Raw genomic sequence first — 12,866 nt, forward strand, 5'->3', positions numbered from 1 at the left:
ATGGTTTTCGTTGAAGCATTGAACAATCACAATCACTTATCACGTTTGATCAACATCTAATCATAGTTGTTACAATGTTTAAGTGACTCAAGGTGTTGCAGGGGACCTAGAGGTCCTAGACACAAGACAACACCAACGAGGCGATGCCTTGACAACTATGCGTACAACAAACTTGGTAATTGAACAATATGGTTCTATCCCATCAAAGAGAGAGGGAGAGAGTAAGAGTAGCCATGTAGTAGTTAATTTCAGAGCCAAATATATAGAAGGTTTAAATTTGAGGTGTGACAGGGAAATGATATATTGTTTACGGTAGAACGTTAATTAAGTTGTCTGCTACGGTGAATCGTGAAATCTTTAATAAAAATAATTTTCTTTCTGTTCAATTCTAAACTGGACTCAACGATGGTCCCACAGCTTTCTCGCATCTTCTTTCCTGTTTACGTTGAAGAACGAAAGATTACGAAAGCGAATCAACTGAAACTACCAGACATCCACCGGGAACAAAGGAATACACCTTATCTTCTCCAAAATTCCCCAAAATTGCGAGCCGAATTGCAGTGGCAACAGTTTGTTAGTTTAGTTACTTCACAAGTTGCCAGCCATGTCTGTGGTCAGAAGTTACCAAGGCCCAGCTTATTGGATTCACTGTTTCTGCTCTCCTTCTACTAAGCTCCTTCCGAAGCTTCGGAATCCTGGCTCTACTTCACTTGCCAAGGCGTTCTTTACTGGGGTTCCAGAGAAAGTTAGGGTTTCGGAGTTGAATCATAAAGGCAGAGATGGGAAGAATTCAGTATGTTGCTTCTGTAAGCCGAATTCCGAGGTTGAACAGAAATCTTCGATTGAGGAAGAGAGTGAACGGCCTCCTTTTGATATCAATCTTTCTGTTATACTTGCTGGGTTCTCCTTTGAAGCCTACACTAGCCCACCGGTAAGTGTTTACTGTACCTGATCCTTTTGACACCAATCTCTTGGAGTTCGGGTTCATTTCTTTAATGGACGAATATCAAATTTTTTTTTTTTGACTTTTGAGCTTTCGACTTTCATTTGGCGCAGGAAAATATTGGAAAGAAAGAAGTCGATGCTGCAGACTGTCAGACTGTGTTTCTATCAGAGTAAGAAATTTTACTTCTGAATTGTTTCTGTAGACTTCTTGCTTTATGATTTCATCACAAATTTAACTCCACTTGTTTTTTAACTATTGAACTTCATGTAATTGTCATTCTCTATTCAATTTAATAAGGCACTCTTGTGTGGTTCACCTTTATGTGCCACGTTGTGACGTTATGCCGCAATTGACATTGTTGGATAGACAGAATATGGTTTGGATTTGCATGTAATCAAAATTTGGAGCCAGATTCAATCGTATAAATCCCATGTATTATCAGCAGTCCATTGCTTTTCTAGCTCAACTCTATCAAAGGCTTTTCATGTTTTTTGGTGGATTTTCATATCTTTCTTTTACGATGTGATGATCATCATTTGTGATGAAACTGGACTTGTGAGCAGGACTGGCTTCCTAAGTGTGGATTCTCCAGACCAGGAAACCCAAGTCAATTTCTCAAACATCAATGGTTGGTGTTATCCCTTCAGAAATATAGGCAGAACCTATGTGTCACACTTGAAAAGAGACACATGGGTGCTGTCTTAAAACTTATGAGGTTCTTCTTGAGCTCCTTAAGGTTCCGAATGTGTATTTGGGTAAGCTTCTAAGCTTCTGCTTCTGTGTTTGAGAATTTCAGCTTCCCAATAAGCAAGAAGTGGATCCAACTGGATGAGTTGGATTGAAAATTTTACAGCCCAAACATGAGAGGCCCAGCATCTAGGCTTCTCACATGCGCAATGAAAAAGATTCCAAAACAAGCCTTCATGTTGCACTCTCCTTTTTATCCTTGACAAGCCAGCCAGCTTCTGGAAGCTAAGCTTCCCCAGAAGCTTACCCGAACATGCACCAAATGTGCTGAAGCTTTTTAGAGAATATCTCAAAGGAATTCTCAGGGAGTTAGAAAAGTGATGTTTTGTGACCAAGTCGATCCTAAAGTCCAATATCATATAGTATCTGATGCATTAATTTTTGGGACAGAACAAATTTGTTCAAGTACCTCAATTAAGTGTTGCCACAAAAGCTTATTCAATGTGCTATCCAATTAGACAAACAATGATAGTAAGGATTGAGTTGAAAAATCAGGGATGAAGTCCAAACAGGTGCGTCTGTAGGGATTATTATTTTGCTGTGCTATCTTGTGTGGTTCTTAACTACTATGAGTGGCAGATTTGATTAGTGTTACAGCCTTGGATGATATGTGCTGCTGTTGTTTGGTTTGTGGAAGCATTTAGTTTGTGTTTTTTCATCAAGTGTATGCTCTTGGCTTGCCTGTTGCTTGCTGTTCTTCTTGTTGTGCTTGGGTTGAGGTGTCTCCCCATTTATACAAGGCTTTATTTTGCATTCCCCTGAGTTGTTTGGCAGTATGTCTACGGTGTCTGGGGCTGATTCTGAGGTCAGTGGACCAATTCCGGCCAGTGGTGTCCCAACTATGGCTCCCTTTGACAATCCCAACACCCAAATATCTGTTGTGAAATTGGACAATACCAACTACTTGGATTGGTCCCGTTCTGTGAAGTTGTCCCTATGCAATAGGGGGAAGTTAGGATACATTACTGGGTCTATCAAGGCTTTTGCTACAACTGATGCAGGCTATGTCAAGTGGGAGACTGAGAACTCCACTGTCATGACTTGGCTAATATTCTCCATAAAACCTGAGATAGGTAGCAGGTTTATGAGTAAGGAGAATGCAAAAGATATCTGGGATAGTGCCTCCAAGATTAAAGATAGAGTTGGTGATGCAACTAAAGTGTATCAAATCCTTCAAAAAATCATCCATATGAAACAGGGTGATAGGAGCATATCTGATTACTACAACACAGTTATCAGCTTATGGGAGGAGTATGATCTCTATAACAATATCCACCTGTCCAATTCTGAGGATGAGGCAATGGTCTACAGGAACCGTGAAAAGGAAAGAGTCCTTATTTTGCTGGGTGGTCTTAACTCAGAATATGAGCCTCTTCGCTTGCAAATCCTAGGGAGATCTCCCTTTCCAACTCTGGATGACGTGTGCAGCTACTTGCAGAGTGAGGAAACCAGGAGAACAACTATGGATATTACACCATCAACAGAGAGATCTGCTCTTGTTTCTAGTTCTTACAGAGACTGGAAAAGTGGGGGAAGAGGCCAAGGGCCAACTCATGGAGATCACCGTGAGAGGTTCAAATTTGATCATTGTGGCAAGCTTGGACACACCAAGGACAGGTGTTGGGATCTTCATGGGCAGCCCCCTGGTATGCGTGGTGGTTCCTCTAGTGCCCGTGGAGGCAAGCGAGGGGGAGCTAGGGCTCACTCTGTGACATCTGAGTCTGAGACATCTGGACCCCAGCCTACTCTTGATTTCCTTTCACAGGATGACATTGCCGCCCTCCGCCGGCTAATGTCCCACCTTGGAGGGTCAGCTACTGTTTCTACCTTTGGAGGGTCAGCTACTTCTGCCTCAGCTCTGCAAGTCTCATCTGTTCCTACTAGACCCACCTGGATTATTGACTCTGGAGCCTCTAATCACATGATTGGTATGTCACAATATTATGATTCCTACTCCATTTGCTCTGGGCTGGACAAGGTAAGGGTTGCTGATGGTTCCCTTTCTTCTGTCTCGGGTAAGGGTAATGTGCGAGATACTCCCTCTATTTCCCTTGAGTCTTCCTTCATGTTCCTGATTTTGCTACTAACCTATTATCAGTGACTCTACCTTCTTGAACCACAGTTACCTGCTCAATTTACTGCTGCAGCTTATGTTTGTGGTCGGAGTTACCATAGTACTTTGGAGTCTATAATGCTTTGGCATCAACGTTTGGGTCATCCCTCTTTTGTTGTTATGAGGAGACAATTACCCCACTTGTTTACTTCTTTTCCTTCCTCTTATGTTTTTAAGTGTGAATCTTGTATTTTTGTTAAACATTGTCGCACATCTTCTCCTCATCGTGGTAATAGATCTACTATACCTTTTTCTCTTGTTCATACTGATGTTTGGGGGCCTTCCCCTACTACTTCTTTATTTGGATTTCGTTATTTTGTTTCATTTGTGGATGACTATTCTAGGTCTACTTGGACTGTTTTGTTGAAACAAAAGAGTGATGTTTGTGATGCCTTTAAGGATTTCTATCAACTTATCCATACTCAGTTTGGTACTCGAATCCAAAGTGTTAGGTCTGATAAGGGGGGTAAGTACATGTATGGGGGGCTCCAACAGTTCTTTACTGATAATTGTTTGAGTTGTTAGAATATCTTGTATAAGGGTAGTTCTGTCATTGTCCTGTTATAAGACATGACCAAGTTGTATTTTTCTTGTTCTTATTTAATTTCCCTTTACCTCCCTAGGGAGGCCTATGTAATTTAGAAGAGATTATTAATGAAGTAATGTGTGTGTTGAGAATCACTCAACACACAATCGATTCTCCCATCCTCTTTTCTTCTTCTTCTCTTCTCTTCTCTCCTTCTTCTTCTTGCTGTAAATCTCTTCTCTCTTACTAGATTCGATCTATCTTTAAGTTCCAACTTGGTATCAGAGCAAGGCAATCTAGTTTGAGAGTCGACTAAGCTTGGCTGTCTTGTTCTTCACCTCTCTTTAGAACCCTAAGAGGACAAAGGGTTCCATTAGAGACTGTACTATGTGAAGTATACACATACTACACTATTTGGTGGTTTATTCTTTAAACCAACACACCATGGATGGAGTTTAGTGGCTATTGATGAAGATTGAAGCTCTTACAGCCACCCAGTTTTTTCCAACAGCTGAAGAAGTGGTTCCCCTATTTCTCCCTCATCTTCCCATCTTTTGGGAAGGGGTTTGCTACTTGTGAATCGCCTAGGGGTAGTCTTTTAAACCCCACCACCACTCGGTTGAAAAGAGGACCTGTTTGAGGAGCATAGCTCCAAACTGTGAAGCTCTCAAGGTACCACCAGCTCTGTTTTTTGGCTCTGGTTTGATCCTTTTTTGAAGCTAAGTATATTGGATGTGTGTTGGTTGATACGAATGGAGTTGTTTGTTCCTTTTACACTTATTGTTGCTATGGACTGAAGGTTATTGGGTATTAGAACAGTTTGGTTGATGTTATACAAGCCTTTACTCCCTATACACTCGCTGTTTTTTGGTATTGGTTCTCGGTTTGGTTAATTTGGCTGTTTGGGGACTTGTTTGCTGGCTTGCCTACTTTGTTTGGGTTGAGGGTACTCCCCATTTGAGCAGTACACTATTGATTGTTGAAGTGTCTACCCATTATGTCTACTGTGTCTGGACAAGATTCTGAGGTCAGTGGACCAACTACAGCTGGCAGGCTGAGTAGTGGTTTCCCAACCATGGCTTCCTTTGATAACCCCAACACCCAAATCTCTGTTGTGAAGTTGGACAATACTAACTACTTGGATTGGTCCCGTTCTATGAAGTTGTCTCTACGCAGTAGGGGAAAGTTGGGATACATTACTGGGTCTATAACAGCTCCTACTACAACTGATCTAGGCTATCTCAAGTGGGAGACTGGGAACTCCACTGTTATGACTTGGCTGATATTCTCCATGAAACCTGAGATAGGTAGGAGGTTTATGAGTAAGGAGACTGCGAAAGATATTTGGGACAGTGTCTCCAAAGTTTTTGATAGAGTTGGAGATGCAACAAAGGTGTATCAAATCCTCCAAAAGATCATCCATATTAAACAGGGTGATAGGAGTATATCTGAGTACTACAACTCTGTTATTAGCTTGTGGGAGGAATATGATCACTATAACAACCTCCAGTTGTCCAATTCTGATAATCAGGCAATAGTCTACAGGAGCCAAGAAAAGGAAAGGATCCTTCTTTTGCTTAGAGGTCGTAACCCAGAGTATGAACCTCTTCGCTTGCAAATCTTAGGAAGATCTCCCTTTCCATCTCTGGATGAAGTGTGCAGTTACTTGCAAAGTGAGGAAACCAGGAGAACCACTATGGATATTTCACCATCAACAGAGAGATATGCTCTTGTTTCTAGTTCCCACAGAGACTGGAAAAGTGGGGGGAAAGGCTAAGGGCTACCTCGTGGAGATCACCGTGAGAGATTCAAATGTGATCATTGTGGCGAGCTTGGACACACTAAGGGCAGGTGTTGGGAACTTCATGGACAGCCCCCTGGTATGTGTGGTGGTTCATCTAGTGCCCATGGAGGAAAGTGAGGGGGAGCTAGGTCTCACTCTGTGACATCTAAGTCTAAGCCACCTGGACCCCAGTCGGCTCCTAATGCCCTCTCACAGGATGATATTGCAGCCCTCCATCGGCTGATGTCTCACCTTGGAGGGTCAGCTACTGGTTCTACCTCTGGAGGATCTACTACTTCTGCCTCAGCTCTGCAGGTCTCGTCTGCTCCTCCTACTGCACCCACCTGGATCACAGTATTATGATTCCTACTCCATTTGCTCTGGCTGGGACAAGGTAAGGGTTGCTGATGGTTCCCTTTCTTCTGTCTCGGGTAAGGGTAATGTGCGAGTTACTCCTTCTATTTCCCTTGAGTCTGTCCTTCATGTTCCTGATTTTGCCACTAACCTATTATCAATGAGTCACCTAACCAAATCCTTACATTATTGTGTCACTTTCTGTCCTTCTTATTGTGTCTTTCAGGATTTTGGGACAAATAGGGTTATTGGCAGTGGGACTGAGAAAGGAGGACTCTACCTTCTTGAGCCACGGTTACCTGCTCAATCTACTGCTGTAGCTTATGTTTGTAGTCGAAGTGACCGTAGTACTTTGGAGTTTGTAATACTTTAGCATCATCGTTTGGGTCATCCCTCTTTTGTTGTTATGAGGAGACAGTTATCCCGCTTGTTTAATTTTTTCCCTTCATCGTATATTTTTCAGTGTGAATCTTGTATTTGTGCTAAACATTGTCGTACATCTTATCCTTATCGTGGTAATAGATCTACTGCACCTTTTTCCCTTGTTCATACTGATGTTTGGGGGCCTTCCCCTACTACTTCTTTATCTGGATTTCGTTACTTCGTTTCATTTGTGGATGACTATTCTCGGTCTACTTAGACTATTTTGTTTAAACAAAAGAGTGATGTTTGTGATGCTTTTAAGGATTTTTATCAACTTATCAGTACTCAGTTTGGTACTCGAATCCAACCTGTTAGGTCTGATAAGGGGGGTGAGTACATGTATGGGGGGCTCCAACAGTTCTTTACTAATAATGGCATCATCCATCAACTAGCTTGTGTTGACACCCCATAGCAAAATGGGGTGGCTGAGAGCAAAAACCGCCATTTACTAGAAATCACCAGGGGTCTTCTCTTTGGTATGCATGTGCCTAAGACTTTCTAGTCTGATGCACTTCTTACCACTGCCTTTCTTATTAACCGGATGCCAACTCCACTCCTTGGCTCCAAATCCCCCATGACTCTTCTTTCTCCTTAATCCTCAGTTTTCTCCTTGCTTCCAAGAGTCTTTGGTTGTGTTTGTTATATTCATGTCAACAAATTAGCCCGTACCAAGCTTGATCCCAAAGCTCTCAAGTGTATCTTCTTGGGCTACTCTGATTCAACCAAAGGGTATAAGTGCTACCATCCTCCTTCCCGAAGGCGACTTCTCTCTAAAGATGTCACCTTCTTTGAGTCTATCCCTTATTTTTCTTCTCCTCAACATTCTGTTCAGGGGGAGAGTACTAGCAGTGAATAGAATGCTGATGTCATTCCCTTTCTATCTCCCTTGCCTACCTCCACTTCCCCATTCCTATTTGATATTGGAAAGTACAACGAAGTGGATGTTGTTGATGATGCTGATGCTGATGGTGTTGTTGATATTGATGCTAGTAGTGGTGGTGATGCTAGCAGGAAAAAAGAATACAAGGGAATAAGATTCAAAGAAGATGGTGTATTCACAAGAGGTGAATGCTTGTTGAAGGGAAAAGGGAAGCAACCATGGTATAAGTAACCCTACCAAAACCCCTCTTTGGATCCACATCCTCAGTCTCATCCTCCTCAGTCAGTTAATTTCTCTCCTTCTGAATTAGATCTTCCCATTGCTATGAGCAAGGGGAAGAGAGCCTGTACTAACCCCATAGCCCAGTTTGTTTCCTATGACTCCATTTCTCCTACAAGTATTGCTTTTTCCACTGCCCTAGAGTCTTCTTCCATTCCCAGAAATGTCACAGAGGCCTTATCCGATCCAAAATGGATGGAAGCAATGACTCAGGAAATGGTGGCTCTAGAGAAGAACAATCCTTAGATACTAGTTGATCTTCCCAGGGGAAGAACTCTAATTGGATGCAGATGGGTTTATACAATCAAGTATAGATCCGATGGTACAGTGGAAAGGTACAAAGCTAGGCTGGTTGCAAAAGGGTATAGTCAAAGTGTATGGCATTGACTACCAAGAGACTTTTGCCCCTATAGCCAAACATAACTCAATCAGGTTTCTTCTTTCAGTGGCAGCCAATAAAGATTGGCCAATGTACCAATTAGATGTGAAGAATGCATTTCTTCATGGAGATTTAGCAGAAGAAGTGTACATGCAGCCTCCACCTAGTTTTAAGTGTCCCTCAGCTGAAGGGAAAGTGTGCCTCTTGAAGAAAGCTCTCTATGGCCTCAAGCAGTCTCCTAAGGCCTGGTTTGAGAGATTTAGACAAGCCATTCTGAAGAATGGTATTATCAAAGTCAAGCTAACCATACCTTGTTTATCAGGAAGGGTAATGGTACAGTTACAGCTCTCATTGTCTATGTTGATGACATTGTGGTAACTGGGAATGATGTGGCTAAGATAAACAGATTGAAGTCTTATCTGGCTAAACAGTTTGAGATCAAAGACCTTGGACTATTGAAATACTTCTTGGGTATTGAAGTATCTAGATCAAGGAAAGGAATCAACATTTGCTAAAAGAAATTTGTCTTAGATCTTCTGAAAGAGACAGGGATGATGGGGTGCAAACCAGCCACTTCCCCCATTGATCCGAATTATAAACTTGGTGATGAATGTGGTTTTTCTCTTATAGATGCAAGCAAGTACCAAAGATTAGTTGGGAAACTAATCTATCTCTCCTTGACTCGACCAGACATCTCTTATGCAGTTGGAGTAGTGAGTCAGTTCATGCATGCTCCCAGGAGTGGACATCTAGATGCAGTGTATCGCATCGTTAGATACTTGAAATCCTGTCCAGGAAAAGGTCTTCTATTTCCCAGGCATAACCATTTGCAGATTGAAGGCTACACAAAAGCTGATTGGACTGGTTCAGTCTCTGACAGGAGATCTATTTCTGGGTACTGTACCTTTGTGGGTTGTAATCTAGTTACCTGGAGGAGCAAGTAACAACCAGTTGTAGCTAGATCCAGTGTAGAGGCCAAGTTTAGGGCCATGGCTCATGGAGTATGTGAACTTATATGGCTGAAGAGGCTTCTTCAAGACTGGAGCTTTGAAACTGAAGGGCCAATGAGACTTTATTGTAACAATAAAGCTGCCATAAGCATTGCCCATAATCCATTTCAACATGATCGAACCAAGCATATTGAGGTTGATCGTCACTTCATCAAAGAGAAGCTGGATTCTGGGTGCATTTGTACTCCCTTTGTGAAGACAGGTGATCAAGTAGCAGATATCTTTACCAAGGGTCTCACTCCTAGTCTATTTAGTACCTTATTGTGCAAGCTGGGAATGTATGACATTTATTCTCCAGCTTGAGGGGGAATGTTAGATTTGTTAGAATATCTTGTATAAGGGTAGTTCTATCATTGTCCTGTTATAAGACATGTCCAAGTTGTATTTTTCTTGTTCTTATTTTATTTCCCTTTACCTCCCTAGGGAGGCCTATGTAATTTGGAAGAGATTATTAATGAAGTAATATATGTGTTGAGAATCACTCAACACACAATCGATTCTCCCATCCTCTTCTCTTCTTCTTCTCTTCACTTCTCTCCTTCTTCTTGCTGTAAATCTCTTCTCTCGTACTAGATTCGATCTATCTTTAAGTTCCAACTATAATGGCATCATCCATCAACTGGCTTGTGTTGACACCCCCCAGCAAAATGGGGTGGCTAAGTGAAAAAAAACGTCATTTGCTGGAAATCACCAGGGATCTTCTCTTTGGCATGCATGTGCCTAAGACTTTCTGGTTTGCTGCACTTCGTACCGCTGCCTTTCTTATTAACCAGATGCCAACTCCACTTCTTGGCTCCAAATCCTCCCTGGCTCTTCTTTCTCCTCAATCCTCAGTTTTCTCCTTGCCTCCAAAAGTCTTTGGTTGTGTTTGTTATGTTCATGTTAACAAATCAGCCCGCAACAAGCTTGATCCCAAAGCTCTCAAGTGTATCTTCTTAGGCTACTCTGATTCAACCAAAGGGTATAAGTGCTACCATCATCCTTCCCGAAGGCGACTTCTCTCCAAAGATGTCACCTTCTTTGAGTCTATTCCTTACTTTTCTTCCCCTCACCATCCTGTTCAGGGGGAGAGTACTAGCAGTGAATTGGATGCTGATGTCATTCCTTTTCCATCGCCCTTGCCTACCTCCACTTCCCCGTTCCTATTTGATATTGGAAAGTACAAAGAAGTGGATGTTGGTGATGATGCTGATGCTGATGGTGTTGTTGATATTGATGCTAGTAGTGGTGGTGATGCTAGCAGATAAAAAGAATACATGGGAATAAGATTCAAGGAAGATGGTGTATTCACAAGAGGTGAATGCTTGTTGAAGGGAAAAGGAAAGCAACCATGGTATAAGCAACCCTGCCAAAACCCCTCTTTGGATCCACATCCTCAGTCTCATCCTCCTCAATCAGGTAATTCTTCTCCTTCTGAATTAGATCTTCCCATTGCTATGAGAAAGGGGAAGAGAGCCTGTACTAATCCCATAGCCCAGTTTGTTTCCTATGACTTTATTTCTCCTACAGGTATTGCCTTTTCCATTGCCCTTGAGTCTTCTTCCATTCCCAAAAATGTCACAGAGGCCTTATCCGATCCAAAATGGATGCAAGCAATGTCTGAGGAAATGGTGGCTCTGGAGAAGAACAATACTTGGACACTAGTTGATCTTCCCTGGGGGAGAACTCCAGTTGGATGCAGATGGGTTTATACAATCAAGTATAGATCCGATGGTACAGTGGAAAGATACAAAGCTAGGCTGGTTGCAGAAGGGTATAGTCAGGTGTATGGCATTGACTACCAGGAGACTTTTGCCCCTGTGGCCAAGCATAACTTAATCAGGGTTCTTATTTCAGTGGTTGCCTATAAAGATTGGCCAATGTACCAATTAGATGTGAAGAATGCATTTCTTCATGGAGATTTAGCAGAAGAAGTGCACATGCAGCCTCCACCTAGTTTTCAGTGTCCCTCAGCTGAAAGGAAAGTATGTCTCTTAAAGAAAGCTCTCTATGGCCTCAAGCAGTCTCTTAAGGCCTGGTTTGAGAGATTTAGACAAGCTACCTGAAGAATGGGTATTATCTGAGTCAAGCTGACCACACCTTGTTTATCAAGAGAGGTAATGGTATAGTTACAGCTCTTATTGTCTATGTTGATGACATTGTGGTAACTGGGAATGATGTTGCGGAGATAAACAGCTTGAAGTCTTATCTGGCTAGACAGTTTGAGATCAAAGACCTTGGACTCTTGAAATACTTTTTGGGCATTGAAGTATCTAGATCAAGGAAAGGAATCAGCATCTGCCAAAGGAAATTTGTCTTAGATCTTTTGAAAGAGATAGGCATGATAGGGTGCAAACCAGCAACTTTTCCCATTAATCCAAATCATAAGCTTGGTAATGAATGTGGTTCTTCTCTTATAGATGCAAGCAAGTACCAAAGATTAGTTGGGAAACTAACCTATCTCTCCTTGACTCGACCAGACATCTCTTATGCGGTTGGAGTGGTGAGTCAGTTCATGCATGCTCCCAGGAGTGGACAACTGGACGTAGTGTATCGCATCATTAGATACTTGAAATCCTGTCCAAGAAAAGGCCTTCTATTTGCCAAGCATAACCATTTGCACATTGAAGGCTATACAGATGCTGATTGGGTTGGTTCAGTCTCTGACAGGAGATCTACTTCTGGGTACTGTACCTTTGTGGGTGGTAATCTAGTTACCTGGAGGAGCAAGAAACAATTAGTTGTAGCTAGATCCAGCGCAGAGGCTGAGTTTAAGGCCATGGCTCATAGAGTGTGTGAGCTTATATGGCTAAAAAGACTTCTTTAAGACTTGAGTTTTGAAACTGAAGGGCCAATGAGACTTTATTGCTACAACAAAGCTGCTACAAGCATTGCCCATAATCCGGTTCAGCATGATCGAACCAAACATACTGAGGTTGATCGATACTTCAGCAAAGAGAAGCTGGATTCTGGGTGTATTTGTACTGCCTTTGTGGAGACAGGTGATTAAGTAGCAGATATCTTCACCAAGGGTCTCATTCCTGATCTATTTAGTACCTTATTGTCCAAGCTGGGAATGTATGACATTTATTCTACAGCTTGAGGGGGAGTGTTAGAGTGTATGTACTAGGGTTACTTTAGTACATGTCTAGTCTATGTCATATGTCACTAGAGTTGTATTTTTAACTTTTATTTCTGTTTCTCTTTTACCTCCCTAGGGAGGTCCTTATAATTTCCTAAGAATGGTTTAATGAAGTAAATGGATGTTAGGAGAAGCTACTCCTAACATTCCACGATTCTCTCCAACTATCTTCTTCTTCCTCTGTTCTTCTCTCTTCTTCTTCTCCTTCATGCTGTAAACCTTTCCTTCATTACTAGGATCAATCATCTATAAATCTTAACTGGGCTCCCCTCTTTTCTTTTGTTTTTCCTTTTCTGCCCCTGTAC

At 42.0% G+C, this 12,866-nt stretch overlaps 1 protein-coding gene across 1 annotated transcript; it reads left to right on the top strand.

Moving 5' to 3' along the window:
* The first annotated feature begins 416 nt into the window (after positions 1 to 416).
* On the top strand, positions 417 to 1,212 carry LOC122656280. The gene is made up of 2 exons (XM_043850762.1): positions 417 to 931; positions 1,057 to 1,212. Exons 1-2 carry the CDS (start codon positions 605 to 607, stop codon positions 1,117 to 1,119), a joined length of 390 nt encoding a protein of 129 aa, XP_043706697.1. The 5' UTR covers positions 417 to 604; the 3' UTR covers positions 1,120 to 1,212.
* The last annotated feature ends 11,654 nt before the right edge of the window (positions 1,213 to 12,866 follow it).

Source organism: Telopea speciosissima, chromosome 3, assembly GCF_018873765.1.
Source record: "Telopea speciosissima isolate NSW1024214 ecotype Mountain lineage chromosome 3, Tspe_v1, whole genome shotgun sequence".
NCBI classification, from domain to species: Eukaryota; Viridiplantae; Streptophyta; class Magnoliopsida; order Proteales; family Proteaceae; genus Telopea; species Telopea speciosissima.